We start from the raw sequence: 26,316 nt of genomic DNA, 5'->3' as shown, positions 1-26,316 counted from the left end.
TCAACATCTGCTGTCCCAAACTGCTTGGTGCACGCTCGGGCGTTGCTATAGCAACGGAGACGCTAGTCGCTCTTGCCTGCCTGATTGGTCAGGTTGGTGGCCGACTGAAATGGCGGAGCCTTTACTTCCGGCTTCAAAAGAGATGACATAAAAGGCTGTCCTAAATTATTTCTTTCCTGAATTGCCGTGCGCGCTCCACAGAAGCTATTTTTGGATGATGCGAGGAATAGCGCGAAGTGGTTGCGTCACAGTGACGAACATAATCGCGTTTTCAAAATTCTGGAAATTGACGTCGCTGCCGTTAGTGCCCCAGCTACACATTTCTGGTCACAGCCTACCTGCGATAGGTAAACGTTAACAATAAGGATTAATTTAACCAGCTTGAGAGTACAGGCACCAAATGTTTGCTTGCCTGTTTTCTTCTTTCGAATGATTGGTTAGGCATTATTATACGTAGATTACCCCGTGACATTCCCCAATTCCAGCTCAAAAGTTTTTAAATTGACTTATTCGCGGTCCTGTTTTAATTTCAGTTTCATCGACCGAACGATGGCTCTGGCATGTAAGAAGTGTTTAAGTCACGTGAGGCGTGAAAATGTGCAATATCATCGCTAATAAGTAGTCTTTATTCACTGCAGCATTAAGCCCAACTGCTTCAAAAGCTGAGAAGACAACAAACGACGTGTCAGCGCTTGTACTGCAGTTTTCTTTAATGTAAATATTTCTTGCACGTAACAACGATCGTTCGGTTGATGAGTCGAAACCGAAACATGAGAATAAATTCAATTATAAGTTATTTTTCGCTCGTAGACGAATACGACGGGGTGGTCCAAGTACCCTAATGTATTTTGCTTCATTACATAGAAGAAAACGTGCAACTAAAGGCGTTTGTAGTCATTTTACATGAGGCGCCTCTTTTCTGGTGCTTGCCGCCACTGGCATTACTATGTTGCAGTAGCCATTTTTATACGTCGAAAAGCCTATTTTCAAAACTTGCAGAATTCGCTGAAACACCCTGTATACAGACGCCTGCTTGACAACCGGCGCACTGCCTTTGTCTCCAGATCTCGCGAAAGGCGTACCGCGGAAAGTGCACTCACCCGCACGGCACGTTCGGTGCAGCGAAATATACCCGGTGTTTCAGCGAACACTTTCAAAAATTTTCAAAAATAGGCTTTTTAGGGTAAAATTATCGCTTTTGGAGCATGGTATTGCCAGGCTTGGCAGACACCGAAAAACCGGTGAATCATCTTAACAAGTAAGCTGGTTAACTCATTTCTAATAATTAACTTTTTACCTGTTAGAGTTAGACGCCTGGTTGCAATTAGAGGTCTGTAGCCAGTCGTTAGTAATAGTCATAACAGTTTTTAGAATTTCAAAAACGCGGTTACCCTTGGCGCTGTGGCTCGACAAAATTTGGCTTTTTCGACTAGTTACGTGCACTGGATGGGTTGTTTTTCCTGCATGCTTTCAAAAGCGCATGTATTTATTGTAAAACTTTGTCGAGCCACAGCGGCGAGGGTAATTGCGTTTTCGAAATTCTAAAAACTGATATCGCTATTACTAATGACCGGCTACAAATCTCTAATTACAACTAGGCGCCTAACTCTACTGGTTGAAAAGTTAATTGTTAAAAATTAACTAAGGCCGAAAGTTGGGCTAGTTGGATAACGTTCATCATGAATGTTAAAAATTAGTTAACCAGCTTACTACCTAAGACGACTCACCAGTTCTCTGGTGTCCACCAACACTACTATGCCGCAAAAGCCGTATTTTTACCCCAAAAATCCTATTTCTTAAAATTTTTGAAAGTGTGCGCTGAAACAGGATTTTTCAGCCTTTTCCGGCTCTGAACCTTCGGTCGAGCGCTCGATTGCAGCGAAAGTACCAGCGAATGAATGGCTGGTTCTGGGTGCGACTGAACCGCTGATATTAAAAATCTTAGTTGTAATAAGTATGAAAAGCCGTTAAAACGTTACGCGAAAAGTCATGTCTAACAAGCCCTTTCATTCCATGGTGTCGTACAGGCTCTTCATTTTTTTTTTTTTTTTGTAAATGGACATTTATTGCAGTAGAGATTGAGAAATCTGGGAACTTTCTGGTTTAGGAACACAAGTGAGCTCGATTAGAGCGGCATAAAGAACCGCTGGAAACAGGCGATCGTATAGTGCTTCGTGCGCGTTTCCGTGTGCGTGCGTGCGTGCGTGTGTGTGCCTAAACGCCCCTGTTGAACAAACTTCTGTGTGGCAATAGGGGGCCGCAGCTTCGCAGGGGGGCGCTGCGGACGCCAGTGAAAAGCGCCCTCTCCGACCGACTCCGTATTTTTGTCCGGGCAAACCGGTCACCCCTCCCATTGAGTAGCTGCGCGCTTTCCCCTGAAAAAAAGCCAGTTCTGCACGTACTTTGCACGTGTTGGCCAGCCTGCAAATCTCTTTGTGCAGTCCCGAGCTTTTTCCCTCGTGCTTGAACGCTGGCGAGCTTCAGAGGATTAGCAAAATGTACAGGGGCGCTAGAAAAAAATGCGAACAGCACGGCGCCCACGCGCTGCGCAGTCGGAATTTATCTTCAATGCGTTTTTATCTCGGTAGTAACAAAAAGACGCTAGAGTGGTACATTATTGTATCACGGATGTCTCTAGCGTATTTGTGTTGCGAGCCAAGTATAAGCGTGCCGAAAATAAATTCCAACAGCGGAGCGGCACTCCGCTGTTCGCATTTCTTTCGGTCGCGGCAGTACGCTCTGAGATGTAGGTTAAAAGAAATAGTGGACAGTGAATTTTTTTTTTTCGCTGCGAACTTGAAAAAAGAACTGCTAGTGGATCAGGCCCACTACGTGAAGCAGATTGTTGACGAAAAAGCCGGTACCGTAACGGCGAAATGTGTATCGCAAGTAAATGACGAGATCATTTAAGACGTGGAATTCGAGGTAAATACCATTTTTTTTTTTGGCACGGCCATCTTCGCAAGATGCTTAATTTCGTTGGGTGACTGAGCACTTCGGTGCATGCAGGTTTGTTGGCCAAATAATAAGGATTTTGTTACGTGTTTCGATGAATAATGATGGAAATAATTTTTATTTTAACTTAAAATAAAGTGGCCTTAAGGCGACACGCGAGGCTGAGGAGAAAAACGAAAACACGCACGAAATGCGCCTACCAGCTGCTTGCTATATACGGCTAAGAGAAAAAATGCTCTAGTTTGTCAATCGCTACAACGGAGATAAGCGGTTCGTATATTTATTTTAATTCCGATTACAGCGCACGCGCATCCCCAAAACAATTATTTGCAGAGCCATCGCTCATATGCAAACGCTCATTCATGTGCAAGCAAACATTTTGATTATTTTTATTTTTTGAAATTTTTTACATGTAAAGCAACTTCGAAAATTGAGCCCGGCGTCACAAGTCGGAACATTCAGGCGATCAATGACCTTGCCTCACACGCGTCTGCATAATGCTGCTAGCTGCAGTCAGTCTCCAAAATAAAAAACGGTAAAAAAAATGAGTTTCGTTAGCGCGTGCTTTACTAAACACTGCATGCTTAGTGAATTACAGCAAAAACTGCGCAGAAATAATATTACGCGTGCGACATACCAAACGTGTTTAGTAACAGGAAAAAGCTTACTTCACCCTGCCCATAGCAGTTATCGAGGCCTGCCGTTTCTCGTTCTCATCCATTTCATACGCAACAATTCCGGACAAAAACATTTTTGAATAGTAAAAAATGTATGACCGCATTTTTTTTTCATATACTGGAAGATTTGACTATAGCAATCTCCCATCGATAGGCTTGCATTTTTTTTTCGTATTAACGTTTTTCCTATCGTCAACTGCTCGATACGAGCGATGAAAAATATTTAAGATTTTGCTGCATATAGAAAGGGTGGACCATTACCTTCAATATTTCCGTTGCTAGCTGTACGTTACAATTTTCCAATATTATTTTTTTTTTCCCAAGAATGTAGGACATCACCAGGAAATCTGTAGAATTACACGGGCATTCCTTGGCCGTTGATGTTCAGAGAACTATTGTGACAGCCGCACACACAACCAGTTTCTCCACTCTTAGAACGTCGCGGAATTCACAGCGAGCGGCAACACCACTTTTGTGCGCCCGCGAGCAGGACGGCACGTGCTCACAATGAAAGAGAGAGTGCCAGCTGCGCGAGCAGCACGCGCGTACCAGCCGACAGGCTGCTGGCTCAATGCGCTCCGCCGGCGACGTGCCCGGACAGCAACGCCAAAATGACCGGCAGGGGAGAAGTGGCGCTGGTGCAGTGGCAGCAAACTTCAGGTGCGCTTCCTGGCAATACTCCGTTTATTTCCGACACGAAATGGAGGTCAAAGAAAAAAATAAAGTGTTGCCCGTACTTGCCCCCATGAAAACGAAAAAAATATCTGTCAGCAGAAACAGCTGTTTGCCCTGAGCATGAATCGGCCCCTCACTTTGCCATCTCACAGCGGTCGCCTGCACTTTGCCGTGGAAAATTCCGATGACCTGGACCTGCAGACAACCGGGTGTGGCTTCGACGCAAGCCAAATTTAGAGTCGCACCGGCGAAAGGAAATCGCAAGCATCATAGTGGGGCATTGTTTAATGAAACTGCCCTGTTGCTTTCGGTGTCTTACCCTCTATTTTAGATGTTAAAAACCTTATACATAAACAGTACGCGTGCTTTAAAAATCCTCGGCCTTTGTTTTAAGTCTATGATGAAACTAAGATGAGGCCATCCTTACTGAACGGTCGGAGCTTCGATGTCATTGAGGCCAGTAACAGCGAAAGTTGATGTCACGTTTGCGCATTGGAACTGACAACAATCAATCACCAGATATAAGATGCAGATTTGGGGGGAATGTTGGACTTCTGGGAATTGTTTCAGGATCCTCGTTCATAAGGATCTGGAAAATAGTCAGCTGAGACAACGATAAGTGCGGGTTAACAATTCTGAGGCATAAATTTCAAATAAATATAAATAAGCACTCGTAGCATGACTGTAGGAGGTGTCTCATGCGTTAATTACTAATGAAATTGTCTCAAGTGTCACAACGCCTCAAGTTAGAACAAGCTGCTTTAAGTGTCGCAGCGCTAAAGAAGGAAAGGTCAATACAAACAATTTCCGTTTAGCACAAACCTTTCTCACAGTACTGCCAGTGATGGTGGTTGGAGCTAGTTGCGCTCTGTCAAAATTATCGCGCAATTTCATGTGCCTTACTTGCAGTACATGTTTAGGACATACACCACATGATGCCGCTGCCGGGAAAAACATTGTACTGAGCTCATGCCGATGCCTTCTGTTTGCTTTCCTGTCCACTATATGGCTATCACTTTGGGTCTCGTGCCTTTTCTGCAAACAAATATATTAAGCAATGCATCACCGCCTGCATTGGGTGACGTCAGCTACTTCAGCTGCTTTCTGTTCCACTAATATAACAAGGAGTGAAAAACTGGCGAAAATAGGATTAACAAAAATTTTGGGAACATTCTGAGCACAAGTTGGCGACCCTGTTTCCTTTTCTTTTTTCGGAAAAGCCGCGCGAACACCTAAAGAAGGGGGTTCGCTGACCTCGTCCCAACAGCCCGCATCCACCTATTCACGAGTGAAAAGGAGAGAGCAGCCGGTCTACCATAAATCTCACGGGCGCGTAACAAATAAAACCGGGGCAACGGACAGGACGGTGTCTTTCTCTAGAAAACGCTGTCTGGGGCCACCCGCTTATTCCTCCAAGCAGCGGCCTAACGCTGAGCAGTCTTCTATCACGCACCAGAGGAACAGCATCAGAGACCATGATCGCGGTGGCCACAGTTCTTGCGTTCGCAGCGGTGGCCGGTGGCTTCGCTAGCGCGGATGAGAGTGAGTTTTTTTTTTTTCTCCTTTTTATGTCACTTCACTTTCAGGTTCACGTGTGACTTCGCACTTTTTTGTTCTTTTTTTGCATGCGCGTGCGCGCACGTAATCATCCCAGGCTTTCGCAATACGACAGTGCGTTTACTATGGAAATTGGGCGACAAGGCCGCTAGATGCCAGGAGCGGAGACTTGAGGCGGAATGAAAAAAAATTGCTTTATTAGCGCAATGTTAAGCGGTAATCAAGTCAGTGGCTTGCTGAATTGATTCCAAGTGATTATCCTAATAGGGCGACACCTACCAAGCGCGCCGCAAGGATAAGAAAGTGTGACAAAAAGCGGAGGGGGGGGGGGGGGGGAGGAAGAGAGATTGGATATAGGAGAAGTGACAGGATTCCAAATTAGTGTAGAGGGAAGGACAACTGGAATATGAGGGGTCTAAACGGAGATTGTACAAGTAACGTTTACTGTGCAAGACCGTAGTCGAACATGCTCTTCTTCCATTCTTTCTTTAGTCTGAACCTTGAGTTACAGAGGCACAAGTACGCGTAGAACTGGTTCCTAGTTTGGAAGAAGGCGGTATCAAGGGAAAAAATTTGCTCCCCTCCTTCCTGTGTATGGAACGCATTAGTGCTCTCTTCAAGCGGATTGGTAAATGGGGTGCGGACAAGGGCGTTTGCTTGTGCACGGATCGGGTTCTAGAGCTGTAAATGCAAACGAGAGGAAGGAAAAAGCGTGTATTGGGGAAATAACGTAAGGTGATGACAAGACGGTTTGAGATAAGAGGACGCAATCGACTTTGACAGTTCTTGTAATGTGTGCAAGAGACAAACAGTTGTTTCTTAATACGCAGACACGCTATCTACGGGAAAGCAACTAAGACGACAGCTGGAGACGCTCATTTGGAGCACTCAGGTTAAAATTTTGATGATAAATTGCTAGCTTTTAACATAGGGCACATATAAGTGAAGTTTACTGAGAGAGGGCACTGTTCTGCAGCGGGCTTAAAAAAGATTTTTTTTTATATTTCTTGCATCGAACAAAACACTGCATAACAAAAACGCTGCCTGTAGGAACCTACAGCTAAGGGCTAGTTTTGGTTTCAGGTCACTTGTGTTCATGAAGACTACAGGCACGCAAGCGGGAATGTAAAAGCCGACAAAATACTAGCCGGTCAAACATATGAAGCTTGGCGCGAGCATGAAGAAGTTGCCGAAACAGGAGATTAAAAACGGAAGGCGAGGCAAGGACAACAGCCCTTGAGTTCGAGCAGTTGGCGCTTTGTTTAAACTGTGACATTCTAACGTGTTTCGAACCATGCAGTAAAGAAAAAAAAATAATACTAACCAATACTATGTACATTTCTCGCCAGTTTCTTATTTGATCACGCAGTTCACAAAATGTTCATTAAAACTGAGAGCTAAGAAACATCCTGAAAAATATTCAACAGTAGTAAGTTATATACTTATGACGTCATTACATTAGCTGCTATTTATAGTGTCCTTCTGGTGCGTATTGTGGCTGCGTATTAAAAAACTCAGCACAAAACTGTTAAGCACCGCGGACACGAACACAGTGAACTTTCCAAGTTTGCACGGAGAAACTCATATATAACAACAGCGAACGGCGCATCATAACAAAATCTTAAGCCAGAGCAGCCGACAGTGGGGCTGGCGTGGCGAGCCCCCTTTGAGTGCTGAACGGCTACTACAGGACAGCTAGGATGTACTTACATGATAATTCCAACCGACACCCAAAACTCTAACGGAACTTCGCCCCAATTCATTGCCAGTTCCGCCTCCACGTAGAACTTCTGTTTAACACTGCATGCGCTATACCTTTTCCAAAGCAAGTGCGGGAAACATGGGTCGCAGCAGGGTCTGCTGTGAGTAGAAGGACAGGGCGCACTGCAATGCTGGTCGGGCGAAATAAATGACGATGCGCGGTGGCTTTATAGCTTAGTTGTTTACAAAGTGAGGGGACAGATACCGTCGACCCGCAGCAACATACGCACGATCGGCCAACGGCGCAGGGTGCGGCGTTCGCGGTCCGAGCGCAGCTTCTGCCGAGGCGTACCACGCGGGCGGCCAGGGACCCCTTTCGCAGCACCTGATCGTGGGAGGCGAGAACGCCGGACCGCTCGAGTTCCCCTGGCAGATATCGCTTCGCCGCCAGATACCCATGATCAACCTGGACAGGGGACACACCTGCGGAGGCTCCATCATCAACAGCCGCTACGTGCTCACCGCAGCCCACTGCGTCAGCGGGTGAGCGAGCAACCATCCTCCGTGGGAAAGAAAAAAAAGAGGAAATTTTCAGAGCATGTTCCTTAGTCATTACTTAAATTAAGACAGCTGACTGACTGACTCAATCATTGATTGATTGATTGATTGATTGATTGGTTGATTGATTGATTGATTGATTGATTGATTGATTGATTGATTGATTGATTGATTGATTGATTGATTGATTGATTGATTGATTGATTGATTGATTGATTGATTGATTGATTTCCCTTGTGAATCAGGGGCTGTTCTGCAATAGTCATTGAAAATTCGATAATTTTTCCCCATTCAATTATATCCTGCACCATTCCGTAATTGAACTCGTTGACAAATGTATAATGTCCTTCCCATGTTCTCAATTTTCCATGTCCTGGCAGTTCTTTCCCGGACATCACAAACATAGCCCTGCGCGAACTATGGTTTAGAATTTTGATGAATAATACACACTTTGGTATTCTCCTCTAACGTCAGCTCTTTCGCACGCCTTAGTTGTCCTAGCTTTCCTGAGCTTTTATTTATGTGTGGAGCACCGGACCGCAAGTCTCCGATGCTCGTTTATCGCTAAAGTCTATGTCCTTTCCTCGTTTAATTTACTGTGCACAGATTTGCTCTTTCCCTTCCTTTTCTTTATCTCACACGTGGGATAACTGATATAGGTTGGCCGCTTGCCGCAGTGCGGTCGATAATCACCTCAACATACGCGGTCGCATGCTCACGTACATGTATATACATACATATGCACCCATCGATAGATTAATGTCGCCTGAAAAATGTATTTGTAACTTGTAAAGACCAACGAGATGCGGTCAACGCAACCGGTAATACTAATGTCGAAGTTAACTCACGCTGTACTGCTGGCACCAATACGAAGGATCTTCAAAAATGGCGTGGACGCAGCAGGACCAAAGAATGGACTCATGACTATTGTAGTCTCAACGCATTCAGGGTCGATGGTGAACTGCGCCTCGGTGAAAACATCTAACCCCACTCACGCAGAGAAGGCAGCTATTGCATTAGCTGTAGCATCTAACCCCAACGCCGTTGTGCACACTGATTCCCAGAACGCCTGTGGCAACTTCAATAACGGATTAATTCATAGGTCAGGGTTGTCATTTCTGACTAAGCATCCACCCAACCAAGCCTCAGTCATGTGGTTTCCCGGTCACCTGGAACTACCAGGAGGAAACGAAGCCGCTCACAGGCATGCCCGAGCTCTTCTATACCGGGCGTCTACCCCTGATGACCATGAAGGGTGCCGCGACCTGATAGGTTTAGCAGTGTATGCTGACAATCTCGCGCCATACACAACAGCCAGAAAGGAGTACCCAACACCACACAAATCCCTCAGTAAGTTAGAAGAGAACACCCTTAGGAGACTACAAACCAACACATACCCAACACCAGCTAACTTACACCAGTGGTACCCTACACTATACTCTCCGCAGTGCCCACACTGTGGAGAGGTAGCTAACCTCTACCATATGGTGTGGGCATGCCAATTTAATCCCTTAGTTGACCCCATTCCAAACCCCTCGGAGGAGCAGTGGGAGGCTATTCTGCTCAGCGATGATCCTGACCGTCAGCACTGGCTGGTGGGGAGGGCCAGCGCAGCAGCAGCAGCCAGTGGACTACCGGACTAGGCGGCCCACCCACATGTTCTGAGAATATTGAACAAATAAAGATGTTTTTAATCAATCAATCAATCAAAAATGGTTTCTCGCGAATTTTTCACAGCCATTGTCAGCCTAACTCAAGTTTTCCTAACGGGACCCAGACACCCCGTGCTGTTTTAAACGCTATACACTTCGTCTTAATCAGGGTGGCTGCCCAGCTAACTATGTTCAAGCTACTTCGTTTCAAACATTAGTCTTTATTCCTGTAAAGCGTGCTCTACCTGCATAAAAAGTACGTATGTAGACAAAGCAAACTTCACGAGTGTACGCTATTTCGTATTTAAGCCCCGAGCTGAATGGTCGTACGTTAGGCTTTACAATCCCACAATACAAACGTGATGACATAATTTTGACTTCGAATTCCGCTAAACATCCCACAAGGCCAGGAAGCCCTATTCAGCCGATTCGAGCTTGGCTTTACATATACGACGCGCTACCTGCACAAAATTGGAATAGAGTCACAGCTGTACCTCGTGTAATACACCAGAGAAGACTCTTCACGTCGAGTTTGTATACATTCACTATACACTTGGGTGCAGAGCATATCGAATGGCTGTGAAGAAACTCCACTCGAGCCCCATTACCTTGGAGGGTCTCTCGGACGCCTTAATCGGTCAACACTCGGCGAGTAGCGAGCAGGCACTACTGCAACATTTTGTGTGATACAAGAATGGACACTCGTCTATGAAAGGGTGCCCGTCGAAGAACCCGCATGTGTGTACAGGAACTGCGTGTTGTACAGCCTTGGTCAAAGGTCTTTGGGTCATATATGATTTGCTTCTAGTGGAGCTTTAACGCATCCATAATGACCAAAAGGTCTTAATAGTGACAAGGATTCTTCTTACCGTGTACAGAATTAGAGCTTCAGAGATCTCCCCGAAAATCTCCACCCTACATGCTTTCCTGACATTATCCTCCCCACCCCACCTCACATTAACTCTTTCTCTCATACGTAAAAGAATTATCTTCAAAATGTCCCACAATGACATGACGTGTTTTATATAGTGTGACAGAATGCAGTCGCCAGACGAAGAGGACGTCGTACTGTCGCGCTGGTGTCGACGACGACAAGAACGTCGCAGCTAGTGCTGGGGGTGACCTGGATTTTGCGTGCTCCCTGACTGCGAGATGTCGCGCCTGCTGCTGAGTTAACTCCCGTAATATTACCTTGTAAATATGTTTTACTAAAACTTGTCTTTAATCTTTATGCTCCGTTCTCTTTTCTAAAACTCCCCCTGGGCAGTAAGTGACATGTTCTGCAAAAAGTAAATATTCCCGCTGTGCAGCGGGAATATTTGCGTCCTTTCTGCTCGCGTGAAGTAAAGAAACTGCAAAGGAATGCGGAGTCTCGGGGTTACTTTAGTGTCGCGGTTAGGCCTTTGTTCAGTCTGCTCCTGCGTTCGTGTCTGTCGTAGATGAGTGGCCAAGAATTCAGACACGCCATCTGTGCCAGGTGAATGCGTCTTCCCAGCAGTGCTCTGTTGTCATGGCATCCACTTCGTGATGACGTAATAGCCATGGTCCTCTTCCATTGTATTAGTACTGAAAAAAAAATAACAGATAACACTTAAGAACAGCCAGGAATGTACAGTCTTAGAGCACGAAATATTCGTTGGAAAAACAATATGCGAACGACAAAGTTTGCGGAGCAGAAGCATTGTGGAAGACGTTGCAGAGAGGCGTTTGCATTAGAAAAGCATTTATGGAGCTCATCGGCTACGCAAGCCTAGACGAACTTTTACGGATGGCACGGGAAGAGGTCTTTGTTCCAGGACGCCATATGTGCCGATATTCCCAAGCTTTCAATGCTGCACGTCTCTTTCTTAAAAGAAAGGGAGAAACCTTACAGGCACTGCTTCCGGATGCGAAAGTTCTACACTTTTTCTCCCTTATTAGGTTACGAACATCCCGGGGGGAGGGGGCGAGAAGCCGTTTTCGTAGTTCGGCAGATGGCGTGAGCTAGTCCTCCTGTGTACGTGGACAGAGTTCCGAGCCCTTGGAACACATAGAGCCAGAGAGGGCGCTTGTTAGATGGGCATTGTTTAAAATGGAGGCTGTGGAGGCCTTTTGGGTTGACATTTCATGTAGTGCGTGTGGTCGGCTGCCAAGAGGAAGTTGGTTTGTACTCTCCTGGTGATCACTTTTTCAAATAAGTACGCGCTTTGTTACCTGCAGTAACAACTGGTTGTGTTGAAGCGAATCAGGTGATCTTAACATTTTAAGGCATTGTTGACATGCTCGACTTGTTGAGTATGCCTTTATTTTTCACCATTCGCTCCTACATGCAAATACGGCAAAGCATAAACTAGCAATGTTATTATACAGTGCAGTGAGCCCCAGAAGAAACTCAGTGCACGACGGCAAATAAAAAGACGGTCATGCATCACCACCCGTAAACGCAGAAACACGTTTATTACTGTGTACCCATTCAAGTTTCGTGGACCTGAAGCATAGTGTAATTTAGCAGAGTATCGATAAATGCCTGTTTTTTTTTCCTATTCTGGCCTTATCCTTTTCAGGCTGCTGACTTTTCCGTCAGACTTTGCCATAACAGTCGGAGAGCAGGACATCACTAAAAAGGACGACACCGACGATGTCGTCTACGTGAGAAAGGTACGGCCTTATTTCTAACCCCTCAGTGACATTTTGTACCCACCAGCACCATCTTGCAACCACAGAGCTTAGCATTTGCATGCAGTTTGACAGGCTGAAGATTATGCCTCCGGAACAGCGACAATCAAGCAGCGCAATCGAGAGCTTTCCTCTGATTGTAATCACGTTTCTTCGTAACAGTTTTGGAGGGTGGCACGTGATGAGATGTAAATTGCATCCGTTCAGCGGATCGGTTGCATTCCGATATAGTTGGCAGAGAGGTGGATAATGGATGTAGAAAAGGAATGTACGGAACCTTCCGGCGTGTGAATCTGGTTTGAACGCTGTAGAGCCATGAAAAAAATCCTGATACAGTGCTTTTCAGACGAACAGTGGTGTGAAGTACTTAGGTTCTGTGAGGACGGTGACATCACTTATACCGGAGTCTTTCGCAGGTTTGTCGCTACATAATTATTGGAAACGCACAATAGTAGGGTTAAAGTCAGCGGTAGTGTCCTTGTAAAATTGATGGGCAGATAAAACCAGAGCTCTCTGATATTAGATCTAAGAGCTCTGGAGTAAACGAGGCTCCTGAAGCAGGAGCTTTATCAATAGAATAACAGATGAGCTGAAGGACAGATAAAGACTGTCATCAGTACTCCAGAACCAAAAGAAGGAGCCCCAAAAATGTTTTTTTTTTATCTTTCTCTCGACTTTTACTTTTGTTCTTCATTTTGCTTTTTGTTAAGCTACTTAATCGCTTCTCTGCGCACCTACTCTTAACGCTGATCTCTCTCCCCCGCGGAACTTCATGTTCCTAGTGTTCATTTCTCCTCGATGTTTGTTATTCAAAGTAGGTATTTCATTATCCAAATTCTGTTCTTTTGTTGTGTCTTGTACATCTTCGTTTTCACATTGCTTGTTGTTCCTGAGTAGTGGTATCACTTTTCATTAGCTTCTTTTATTTCTGAGCCTCCTAAACTGGACGTCAAAACTGCTGCTGCAAATCGAATGTCTGGGCATAGTCAGGCTGCAGTCGAACAGCTTTTTGCCCAGGCAACCCTTCCAAAATTGTGTATACGTCTGTAGGAAATAAATTAAATTGAGTTGAACAAAATCTTAATTCCTTAAGCTAGACAATTTGAATATAGGTATTATATTCAGTAGGCTTTTTCTTTCAAATCCTGAGGTTGGGGATCACAGAGGTGCATCATATGAACAGTTTTAGTCATTCCTCCGTTCTTTGGAAGACTGCGGCTCCTGTTTTCTCTTAACAGTCGTCCCTGTACCCAACTAGTATACAAAGGAGCCTCCATTCACTTAAAAACACAAAAACATGCACACCTCAGTACTGAAAGGCTTCAGAAGGGAAAGTAAGACTCATGTGTACAAAGCAGTTGCAGCTGTGAGAACCGGGAGTTTTTGTAACTACTCAACTTTGAATGCGGGTAAGGTGCAGGCGTTGCCGTAGTAGCAGCGCTCGTTCATGAAAAAAGGTTTCAGTGCACACATTGTCAATAAATTTCGCTTGAACATTGAAACATGATATCATGGTGAATTTTTATGCGCCTAAGCAACCTTCAGGCTCTGCAGCCAGACGTAGTGGAGGTCTCCAGATTATTTTTGACCCCCTGGGCTCGAACCCGAGACTTCGCGCTTAGTAGCAGAACACCACAGCCACTGAACCAGCACCCCGGAGTCGACGGCAGCTATACTCACAAGACTGTTCTAGCTGTCTTGATCTGTGTTGGAAGCGATGGGAAAACTTGCCGATAGCTTCTGTATTGTGCGGCTGGAGGAAATGGTGGACGTTGCTGCGGACTCGCGTTGTTGTCCTCTTGAAAGTTTCTCTTCTGATTGATCATTGTGCCCAGTGTTCTGAATCTTGTGGTGGAACTTGTTTGCGAATTTCACGTCGTTTCATGTGCGGACTTTTCCTGCCTTAATCTTTTGGTGTCGGTTTGGGACAGGTCGGATAACTGGCGCGGTGTTTCCCACTTCAATGGTGCAAAAATAAAGAAGCACTGGTACTCATCTTCAACTACCTGAATTCTTTTGTGCACCCTGGACATCTTAGTAGTAGGTATGAGTTGGGAAATTGTCTGCATTGTGTCCATACTGGAGGGCAGGTTGCACCGGTGTGTCCTTTAGCATGATACGGTTTGTACTGAAACGTCGCCGTCTGGTAAGGGTTCACAAAACATAATGCTTGCCTCGAAAGCCAATCTGGCGGTCTACGACGTTCCACTGCGCGGACTACCATTACAACCTGTCCTAAAATATCTGTATATTCCCTGAGGTGCGCATACATGGTGCCCAAGTCTACCCAATGGATCACTCCTTTACACGAATTTACAAAGGCGATCCCCAGGCTTCGCATGTTAGGCAGTAAGTGCAATTTTTCGCCAACAGCAGCGTTTTTATACGCGGCATTCCAAGTCTTGAATCCAATGCCTGGCACTCTGTCCAGATCACCAAGCACCCGGACTGGGACAGGAGCAGCCTGGACAATGACTACGCGCTGCTGGAGCTGAGGACACCCCTGGACTTCGAAGGGAGACATAAGCACCTCATGCCCGTCTGTCTGCCAGAGAAGGACCAGAGCTTCGAAGGAGAGAACTGCACCATCAGCGGATGGGGACTCACCAAGGACAGTCAGTACACGAGCTTTGTGCGCTTCAGTATCGTATAACATGCAACGCTCTATTTTACAGCAATAGTTCTACATGAGTTTTTTTTTTTTCGTTGCGGGTTAAACGGTATGGTTATGAGGAAAGGAAAGGCACAGTATCTGTCTCACTCCAGGCGGGCACCTCAACTGCGCCGAGAGGGAAGATGTGAAGGAAGGAGTGGAAAAAAAAAACGAAGAGAGGAAGCGGCGCCGTAGTGCAAGGCTCAGGTCTGATTTCGGCAACCTGTGGTTCCTTAACGAGTACTGAAAAACTGGGCCACTGATGTGATAATACGTGGGTTTTTTACCTCACGAAAGACAGCGGGGGAGGTGTTGTGCAGGATAAATGATGCGCTGAACTTAGCAGCAACGGAAGGAATTGGTCTGGAGTTGTTTCCATGAGTAGGCTTCAATCTTTGTTAGGGAGAGGCGCAGTGGAGGGAAGTGTACAGGGTTGAAGCGCTTCGGTGTGAGTGAATATGTCTGTACGATCTCTGTGTTAGACTGTTCTTGCAATGGCGCCCGGCCGGCGAGCCCTCGGGGGCTGCCACATTAACGCGCTCATGACCATGAAGAGAAACGTGTCCAGGGGTCCAGGTTATGTGTGCCCTGTGTATTGCGGTGGCAGGCAGTGCGTTGAGCATACGATAGGCGGCAATGACCAAGCCTGCCGCGAAGGCTAGGCAGGTCGTCTGTGAATCGCTGTGAGCGTATGAGCGTTAACTCAGCCCTGCGCCGAGACTTACAACCGCGCCGCAAGCATAGTCACACCTTTGCCCTATTTCGCTAACTTCATGCCTCGGGAAGCTCCTCGAGCATGTTGTGTTAGCGAGACTCACAAGTCACATGGCGGACAACAATCTTTACCCGCATAGCATGGTGGGATTCCGCCCCCATCTATCCGCACAGGACGCCATGCTGCAACTCACACACGACCTTTTTGACCCGCTTCTTCCAGGTCACACCAAGGCAGTCTTAGCTTTGGATCTTTCCAAAGCTTTTGATCGCATTGAACATCAGGCGATCATGACTGCCCTATCCCCATTGAATGGTGTGCGCACGTACGCCTACATTCAAGCATTCCTCACTGACCGCACAGCTGAGATACACTTCGGCCCTTTGTCTTCCCCCTCCTACACGCTTCAGAGTATCGGCACCCCTCAAGGGTCCGTCCTTTCCCCCTTTCTCTTTAACATTACCCTCATCCCCCTCGCCCGAAAATTAGCAACTATTCCCCACCTGAAGCACACTCTTTATGCCGACGATATCACCCTGTGGACCACCCACGGCAGTGACGGCGGCATAGAGAACACATTACAGGAAGCAGCCACACTCACCCAAAATTATGCACGGACCATCGGACTGTCTTGCTCCCCAGAGAAGTCCGAACTGCTCCTCATCCGTCCTAAGAACCACCGCTGTCCCCGCTCCCCCATTGTCATTGAACTGAATGGTGACCCGGTACCTGAGGTTGGCACCCTCCGTGTATTGGGCCTGCACATCCAGAACGATGGCAAAAACACCACCACCCTCAAGAAACTCAAGCAGGTTGTAGGCGCGATATCGCACCTCATCCGAAGGGTTTCGGGACATCACAGAGGCATGAAGGAGCGCGACCTATGTCGCCTCATTCATGCCTTTGTCCTCAGCCGTGTGCTGTACACTACCCCATACTTACAACTATCCAAACATGACATAAATGCTTTGGATGCTTTGATTCGCAAGGCATTCAAGGTAGCACTTCATCTTCCCCTCAACACACCCACAGACAGATTACTAGGCCTGGGCCTCCACAACACGATCGGGGAACTGTTGGAGGCCCACCGACAGGCCCAATACATCAGGCTCACACAAACCTCCACAGGTCGGTATATCCTGGACTCCCTCGGACTCAGAATACCGGCCAACGACCCAACCCTCCTCGCCATCCCACGACCCCTTCACCAGGAGCTCCTCATCAGGCCGCTCCCGAGGAATACGCACCCGTCCCACCATGAGCAGCGCCGCAGAGCCCGTGCGAAGGCACTCCATCGAGCGTACGGCCCCGAGCCGGACGCCGTATGGGTGGACGCTGCCTGCACGGGTGATGAAGCGACAGCAGCTGTGGTGGACTCCTCTTTATCCGCCCTTCTCACACTACCTCTCCCTCCAGACACCTCTCCAGAAGCTGCAGAGGAAGCCGCCATTGCACTTGCTATCACCCGCACGGAAGCCCGGTACATTTTAAGTGATTCTAAAACTGCGATTCTAAATTTTGCTCGAGGCCGAGTCCATGTCCCTGCTTTTGGTATACTAGACTCGCCCGATGCACCCCCGCCCCGCCAAGTGGAGCTGATATGGGTGCCCACGCACTCCGGGAATCCCGGAAACGAGGCCGCCAACCTTTTAGCCCGAGGTTCTTTAAACCGGGCTCAGGTGCCCTCGGATCGGGGATTCACGAAGGAGCGCATGCACTCATTCAGCGAGCTGACGCAGGCCTACAGAGCCTCACGCCAGCTCTACCCCCCGCCCCACCCCTCCCTAGATAACGAACACGCAACGCTCTGGCGCAGACTACAGACACACTCTCTTCCCTCACCCCTTACCCTAGCCCACTATCATCCCTCCTTTTCCACTCCGGCATGCGCCCTATGCCCAGAACCCTTCGCCTCTTCCCTCCGCATCCTTTCCCTCTGCCCGGCGGACCCTCCCCCGCGGGACCTAGAGAACCTCAAGACCTGGGAGGACTGGGAGACCCTGCTGCGCTCGGAGGACCCGGCCGTGCAGACCATCGCAACCGGCCGGGCTGCCAGTGTTATGGACCTCAGGAACATAAACACTTCAGTGCAGTGGGGTCGTGCCCCAAATTCCTGGTACAATAAAGTTTTTTTTCTCTCTCTCTCTCCCATCCACCAGGCTCACTGCATGAGATTGAGCAACGCCATAGCCAGCCAATGCACGCTCTCTTGTGGTGTATGTACATTGCTAGGTTTTATCAATAAGATCCCCAGCTTCCGCATCCCTACGACACAATAAACTCCTCGACGAACCCCTCATACAGCCATCGTAGTGAAAATAAAAACACCATTCGTCCGGTGCACGCAGGGTCCGAAGGGGGCAGGATCCCAGCCAAGTTGCAGAAGGCCGACGTGCCCGTCCTGAAGCACGCCACGTGCCGCGGCTTCTACGAAGGCATCAATGAGGTCAAGGAGGAGACCATGATCTGCGCTGGGCCCGAAGAAGGGGGCCGCTCCGTGTGTCAGGTAAGCGGTGAAACAACGCGACTTTACAGCCACCCTGATTTTTTTTTAATAATATAGCGCGAGCGTCGACCGAACTGCTGGTCAGCGCCTTATAACGGCGATGAGCGTGCAACAAGGCGAGAGTTCGCGCACGCGCACGATGGCAGAGCGTCGTCTGCTACGCTGTTCCGAGCACGAGGACACACGCCCTGCCACAATATGAGTTCGCAAGCTCCCGCCAAGTCGTAGAGCGCATGCGCATGATTAATATGTGAGACTGCATGAGGTGACTTCTTTCTCTCTCTCTCTCTTTTTGTCTTTTACAGGAGGCCAGCCTGGGGATGCAAAGTTATTACTGTCTACTTATGTACTTTCCAATCTATTCATTACGCTGCTGCCTTGTAATGGTCTCTTGGGCCTCGTCAAGCTTTTGTGTAGCTTTTAGCCCAAGAGGCCATCCAGTTGTTTTCTGGAAAATAAATATGTATTGTATTGTAACTGTAATAAGAAAAAATAAAAGGAAAGAAATATAGCAGCTCATTGAAACCATTGCCTGGATCGCGGTAAACGGGGTTCCAACCGATGCCTTTTTGTACCGTCGAGACACTGCAAGGCTGATAAAGAGCTGGTTGGAACCCCCTTTATCGCGATCCAGGCAATGGTTTCAATGTGCTGCTATATTTCTTTCCTTTTATTTTTTCTTATCATAACTTTGCATCCCCAAGCTGGCCTCCCGTAATAGACAAAAAAAAAGAGAGAAAGCAGTCACGTCTCATGCAGTCTCACATATTAATCATGCGCATGCGCTCTACGACTTGGCGGGATCTTGCGAACTCATATTGTGGCAGGGCGTGTGTCCTCGTGCTCGGAACAGCGTAGACGACGCTATGCCATCGTGCGCGTGCGCGAACTCTCGCCTTGTTGCACGCTTATCGCCGTTATAAGGCGCTGACCAGCAGTTCGGTCGACGCTCGCGCTATATTATTAAAAATCAGGGTGGCTGTACTTCGTCTAGAATGGCTGATCCACGGGTGGCCATCACGGCATCGAGGCTTCGGAGCCATTTCAGAACGGCTATGGCCGCTGTGGCCGCAGGAAAAATAGTTATGCTAAACGGCGGCTGAACAGGCACACAAATGGCGCAGTTGTCCTCACCCTGAACGGATGCGGAATACTGCGCATACACACAGTGGTCCCATGGCCGCGCGGATGTGCGCAGGGTGACTCCGGAGGACCGCTGCAGTGTCCTCGTGCGGATGGCCGGTACGTGCTTGCCGGGCTCACATCGTGGGGCGTCAAGTGCGCCGCGCCCAAGCAGCCGGGAGTCTTCGCCCGGGTCTCCACGCGCACCGACTGGATACGCAGTGTAGTCGGCGAGACACCCTGAGAAGGCCCCTTCACCTCATGCACCGCTGCCCGGTTTGTACGGCCGCAGCTGTGCGGGTTGTACTTTTGCTGCTTTTATGCCAAGTCCGACACACGACGCTACATCCATGCATAAGCGTACATGAAAGATGGAAGCAGAGGCCCAGCTGGTTATACAGTAGATGTCGCAGATATATTCTCAATGTGTGCGCTCCGCTCCGTTGCGACTAAAAATAAACGCAATGAATAACCTCCAATTGTCGTAGCATTCCTTTTTCTCTTTTTGTCGGAAGGGTGGAAGGTTGGGGGAGCCATGTCATCGCACAGAAGGGCGAAAATTCAGAGCTCTTGCCGTGTTATATTTCATCGGCACATCCGATTCGAACGTATTCTTTGAGTCATGAACTTTCATTGACTCCGACCGAATTTTCACGTGGGCCACCGAAACTTTTCGGCTACATCGACGGATAACGTCACCTGGACCACGGCGACACCACTCTTGAGCCGGTAGGCCCATTTTTTGGACTTTTATCGGACTTTTGAGTGGCCACCTGCGGCCGGGAGCGCTGAGCCTAGCGTAGGCCTAGCGCGCTCCCGGGGCGGGCCCGTGCGGTGCTTGCGTGTCTAGACATCGGCCAGCATGGAACCCCGGGACGCTGACGACCCTATCATGAATGAACCTACCCGGACCTCGGCCCAAGGTTCGGCGAATATTGAAGGTACGGGGGAATCTCCTGCCGCGTCGCCGGTCAATGCGAGCCCCGGACTCGGGGACGCAGTGACCGAGGCCATGGAGACCTCGCCACCGCAGCGGGACGACGGGGCCGACATCGACCCACTGCAAGACGAAGACATGGATCGTTGGGAGCTTGTTTCTTACAAACGGCGCCTAAAAAGGAAAGGCTCGAAGAAAGGCTCGAAGGGGCCAGGCGATCCCCGGGAAGAAGCAAACAAGATAGCGCCGACAGCCGCAGCTGGTGGAGCAGAGACGCAAGCGAGTGGCGTGCCGCGCTTTACATTAAAACCACATCTGGCGGGAGCGCAGCGGCAGATAAGGCCACGTCCGCCGCCGCTACCGAAGGATGATATCAAGATCATTTATCGCCCCAAGGGAGGCCTAAAAATCAGCGAAATCCGTGTCGACCAGGCAACGCAAGCCCTCGTCGCGGCCAGCGGAGGAAAGATCAAGGAAGAAGACTTCATCATGAGACTCCGGCCCGGATCGAACATCATGATTGCGAGCACGCCCGACCTGGACATCGGCGACGTGCTCAGGAAGATCGAAAAGCTCACCATCAATGACCAGACGTATGCGACCAACACCTATCCAGCCCTACCGGACGACCTGAAGCGTGCGGTAATCCACGGTGTCATGCCGGGGCAATCACCGGCCCTACTGAAATCGAGGCTGCGGCTTCGATCCCAAGGAGTGAAGATCCTGGAAGCGAGAATGCTGGGCAAGTCGGAAACGGCGCTCATCACGTTCGACGGCCCGTATATCCCGCAGTGGGTCATCTACCGCTCCGGAGAATTCAAGACCTACCCATATCGTCCTACGAGGCAGATCTGCTACGTGTGCGGAGAGCAAGGTCATCGTTCGGACGTCTGTCCAACGCCGAACACCAAGCTCTGCAGGACGTGCGGCACACACGACCCACCAGAAGGCCACCCGTGCAAGGCCAAATGCATGGTGTGCGAAGGCGACCACGTCACCAGGGAGTGCCGTCGACGCCTCAAGACTACTGACGAGCTCCGGGGCAGCACGACCGGCGGCCGGCAGTCCCGGAAACAACAATGGCAGCAGCAGCAGCAGCAGCCGCAGCAGCAGCAGCAGCAACAACAACTGACGCAGCAGCAACAACCGCAGCAGCAGCAGCGGAACCCGCACCTGAGTCGAGAGCGCCGACCCAGGTGGCATAGCTCGGAGCGGGACCATGGCCGCTCCTCGAGCCGAGGCCCTAGCACCGTGCGAGATCGCAGCCAGAGCCGATCCAGGGATGACTCTTTCCCGCCGCTCAACCGGTCAACGGCCAAGCCGAAGCAGCAGCAGCAGCAGCCGCCGCAGAAACAACAGAAGAAGGGCGGCGTCAAGGTGAGCTGGGGAGCGGGCTCTCCAAACCCACTGATTCCGCACTCGGAACAAGATAATATTACGCGTAACTCGAAAGAAATTAAAGCACTAAGAGAGGAGAATGCACATCTCCGAAAAAAAATCGATGACCTCATTAAAGAGATGCAGGCTCAGAGAACAGGGCACGTACCGCGGCCCCCGACCCCGGCGGCCGAAGTGCAACGATCTCCAACCCCCTTAGCAGTGAACCCCGAAGAATTAAGAGCTTTCATGCAGCGCATGGATGATTTCATGATTCGGACCGAAGGACAGTTCCGCCAAACTCATGCAAGATTAGATGCCATGCAGGTCCAACTCAACCTGTCAGAACAGAACGTCACATTACTACAGCAAAAAGTTTCGTTGCAGGACCAAAGTTTCCGCAACCACGTCAAAAGTCAAAATACGCAACGAATAACAAACGAGGCCCGGGACAGGCTCATACACGAGCGCCGTTTCGGAACTGAAGGCTCCAATCAGAACAACGCCCAAAACCATGGCTAAACAAACTACACTTGAAATCTGGCAATGGAACTGCAGGGGGTACCGCCAAAAGCAGGGACTCCTAATGCAGTTTTTACATACGCAAGGCTCCACACCCGATATAATAGCTTTACAGGAAACTAACACGACACCGTCACTCAGGGGATATACGTGCTACGATAGCGGACGCACGGCAACCTTGGTCAGCAAAAAGTTGGTAGCCATAGCCCATGACCCAATTCCCAACACCAAAATTGAACACTTAGTGACGGAAATTATTCCCAAAAAGAAGCGTAAGGAAAAGAGTGTCTTTATCGTAAACCTCTACAGCCCGCCTCGCCAGCGGGACGCGAATTTTGATACACTCTTTCTAGGGGCCAGCAAACTTGCGAAAAGCAACTCGTTGCTCATTGTAGGCGACTTCAACGCTCGCGGACAGCAATGGGGATACCCCACTAATAATCACAAAGGTATACAGGTCGAGGACGCGGCGGAAGCGATCCAATGTACCCTCTTAACAGACGAACTTCAACCCACGCGCCTTGGCACTTCGATCTGCCCGGATACGTGTCCGGACTTAACGTTTGTCAGGGGAGTGAAGCACGCAACGTGGGAGAATCTGCTGGAGAATCTAGGCAGTGACCACTTTATCCTGAAGACCACGATAGCAGCCACCAACATCAAGCGCAAGCTCGGCACAGCCAAGATCACCAACTGGCCGGCTTTCCGCAAGGCTTGCGCGGACCTGGAAGGGGGGATTACTTCCATAGATGAATGGTGCCAACAACTTAAAGACATCCAGAAGCGGTACACTCAGGAAGTGGATCGCACCGAGCAAACACCAGAGGTGGACCCTCGGCTCATCAGGCTATGGGAGGCACGTCGAGGACTCACCAAGCGCTGGAAGAAGCAGCGCTTTAACAGGAAGCTCAAGCTCAAGATCGCAGAAGTCACCAAGATAGCGGAGGAGTACGCGACCCAACTGGCCAGGCAGAGCTGGCAGCAGTTCAGTAGCTCGCTGGACGGCACCCTCAGCACGGCGAGAACGTGGCGTATACTCAAGACCCTCCTCGACCCTACCCAAACCAGGGCCGAAAGCGGGAAAGCTATCCGCAGACTCGTCCACACCTTCGAGGGTACGGAAGAGGAACTGCTAGATAAGGCCAAAGAGAAATGCTACGGCACGACCTTGCCTGCGGCATACGCGAAACCATACCTGGGGAAACCGAACACCCACTTAGACAGGCCGATCACCAGGGAAGAAGTTTTCGCTGCCATAAAGGCATGCACGCGCAACACTGCGGCGGGAGCAGACAAGATCCAGAACGCACTCATACGCAACCTCAGCGACGAGGCGGTCGACCAACTGACCACCTTCCTCAACGGGCACTGGGCCGCAGGAACGGTTCCTGAAGAGTGGAAGCATGCAGAGGTCGTAATGATCCCCAAACCGGGTAAGAAACTCCAGATCGAAAATCTCCGACCTATCTCACTCACCTCCTGCCTAGGCAAGCTCTACGAGCGAGTCGTTACTCGGAGGCTCCAAAGCTACATGGAAGACGAAGACCTGTACCCCCACAGTATGTTCGGCTTCCGAGCCCACCTCTCCACCCAGGACGTCCTCTTACAACTCAAAGAGGAAGTCCTCACCAACGTCCCGAGCGTAGGCGAGAACGTGGTTATGGCCCTGGACATCAAAGGAGCCTTTGACAACGTTAGCCACACGGCTGTAATGGAAGGACTTGACAACCTCCACTGCGGCGAGAAGATTCACAGCTACGTGAAGGCCTTTCTCTCCAACCGCACTGCAACGGTTGGGCTCGGAGACCTTCGCAGCGCTAAATTTTCGACCCCCAACAAAGGCACACCTCAAGGGTCCGTCATCTCGCCACTACTTTTCAACGTGGCCATGATCGGCCTCGCGAGACAACTCGAGAAGATCGAAGGCATACAGCACGCAATATACGCTGACGACGTCACGGTCTGGGTTACCACTGGGTCGCTCGGCCAGAAAGAAGAACGACTGCAAGCAGCGGCTACCTGCGTGGAAGAATATGTCAGTGCACGGGGCCTCGCCTGCTCCACTGAAAAATCAGAACTCCTGCGAGTCCACAAAGGGAAACACAAGGAAGGGTCCCTCAATGTCTCCCTCGAAGGACAGCTAATTCCCGAACGAGACAAGATACGAGTCTTGGGAATGTGGCTGCAGAGCAACCAGCGATGCGGCCATACGCTCGGCCTTCTCAAGCAATCGACCACTCAGGTCGCCAGAATGATCACGCGCGTGTCGCAGAAGCGGAGCGGCATGCGAGAGGGGGATACCCTGCGCCTGGTTCAGAGCCTGGTGGTCAGTCGCGTGGGTTACGCCCTCCCGTACTTCAGCCTCAACAAAGGAGAAGTGGATAGTGCAGATACCATACTCCGCAAAGCTTACAAGACTGCCCTGCATCTACCAATGACCACCTCCAACGAAAAACTACTGGCTCTTGGAATTCACAACACCTTCGAAGAGATCAAAGAAGCCCAACTGGTCACGCAGTTAGCTAGGCTCCAGCAGACTCCTACGGGGCGCTCGCTCCTTAGGCGACTGGGGCTAGGCCGAACTGCGGAATTCGAGAATCGTACTGCGAGCATACCGGACGCAATTCGCCAGACGCTAAAGGTTCGCTCCCTTCCCCGGAACATGGACCCCAACTTGCATGCGGCCCGTAGGGCAGCCCGGGCGAGGTATGTACAACAAAATCTAGCTACAAAATCCACAACGGTATACACGGACGCGGCTCCGTATACAGGAAGCTCACATAACAGCACAGTGGCGGTAGTTATTGATTCGAACTTAAAGGAATTAGCTAGCGCCTCAGTGAGGGATTGCACGGTAACCGAAGGGGAGGAGCTGGCCGTAGCTCTAGCGGCGGTAGCCGGTTATCGAAGCAACATGTCCCTTACCATCCTTACAGATTCGAGAGAAGCGTGCCGTAACTACATGAACGGCCGCATAGGTCGCGCCGCGCTCCGGCTCCTCCAGAGCGCGACCCCACCAAAAGTCACACACAGCATTTACTGGGTGCCAGGACACACCGACATAGCCGGGAACGAACGCGCCGACGAGGTAGCTCGAGGGTATACGAGCCGAGCTTCCTCCCAATCGGACGATCTACCCGACCGAGTCAGCCCTACGTACTCAGACATTCTGAACTACTATAAGGGGGTACGGATCCGCTATCCGCCGCCTCATCCTGATCTAAATCAACTAGAGGCAGTGTATTGGCGAAGATTGCAGACAGGAACATTCCCAAACCTGCATATCCTTAGCAAGATTTACCCGACGCAATATCGGGACACTTGCCCGTGGTGTGGTAGCAAACCATCGTTGTACCACATCACGTGGGAATGCAGTAAAAACGACAACTTTCGCAAAGACCCGAGTGCAGAACAGTGGGAGAGCCGGCTCTCCAGCGGCGATCTGGGTTGCCAACAAGGTCTTATCCAGCACGCCCAACGAGCAGCGAAGCTCAGCGGAGCCCTGGAATAGGGGCACCGACCCTGTGAGAAGAAGGAAGATGGACCTCTTCTTTCTCGTCTGCTACTAGCACCTTTCTAGAGCAATTAAAGTCTTTCCTACCTACCTTCATTGACTTTTTTTTTTTTTGAGCCAACAATTGAGATATCTAAACGAATGATCACGCTGGAACGCCATCATCACGGACTCCCAGGAGATGGCGCCTCAACGTAGTGTGGCACGAGTCAGAACTTGGAGGAGAGTATCTTACTTTTGACCGCGATAGTACATACATATAGTATGTGCCCATGGGCACGCGTCTCTCCCATTGTTTGGTTTATTGGGGTTTATGTCCCAAAGCGACTCGGGCTATGAGGGACGCCGTAGAGAAGGGCTCCGCAAATTTCGACCACCTGGGGTTCTTTAACCTACACTGACGATGCACTGTACACGGGCCTCGACCAGTTTCCTGCGACCAGTTTGAAAGCAGTGAAGAGACATCTACGCCAGTTGCTGGGAGCCTTAAACCTTTTAACACTCCCTCGAAGCTTTTTATCGTGTTGGCCTCGCCCTGTT

General features: G+C 49.5%; 2 protein-coding genes across 2 annotated transcripts; both read left to right on the top strand.

Moving 5' to 3' along the window:
* Nucleotides 1–5,782: 5,782 nt before the first annotated feature.
* On the top strand, nt 5,783–19,744 carry LOC149371399 (trypsin-1-like). Its single transcript, XM_089585160.1, has 6 exons — nt 5,783–5,849; nt 7,874–8,108; nt 12,319–12,412; nt 14,862–15,045; nt 18,147–18,304; nt 19,503–19,744. Exons 1-6 carry the CDS (start codon nt 5,783–5,785, stop codon nt 19,668–19,670), a joined length of 906 nt encoding a protein of 301 aa, XP_089441286.1. The 3' UTR covers nt 19,671–19,744.
* A 326-nt stretch (nt 19,745–20,070) lies between these two features.
* Nucleotides 20,071–22,262, top strand: LOC149371398 (uncharacterized). Its single transcript, XM_089579981.1, has one exon. It carries the CDS (start codon nt 20,289–20,291, stop codon nt 22,260–22,262), a length of 1,974 nt encoding a protein of 657 aa, XP_089436107.1. The 5' UTR covers nt 20,071–20,288.
* The last annotated feature ends 4,054 nt before the right edge of the window (nt 22,263–26,316 follow it).

This window comes from Amblyomma mixtum, chromosome 1 (assembly GCF_055824585.1).
Source record: "Amblyomma mixtum isolate Tamu chromosome 1, ASM5582458v1, whole genome shotgun sequence".
Taxonomy (NCBI): domain Eukaryota; kingdom Metazoa; phylum Arthropoda; class Arachnida; order Ixodida; family Ixodidae; genus Amblyomma; species Amblyomma mixtum.
The sequence above is the reverse complement of the archived record's forward strand: the minus strand, read 5'-3'. Positions and strand labels throughout refer to the sequence as shown.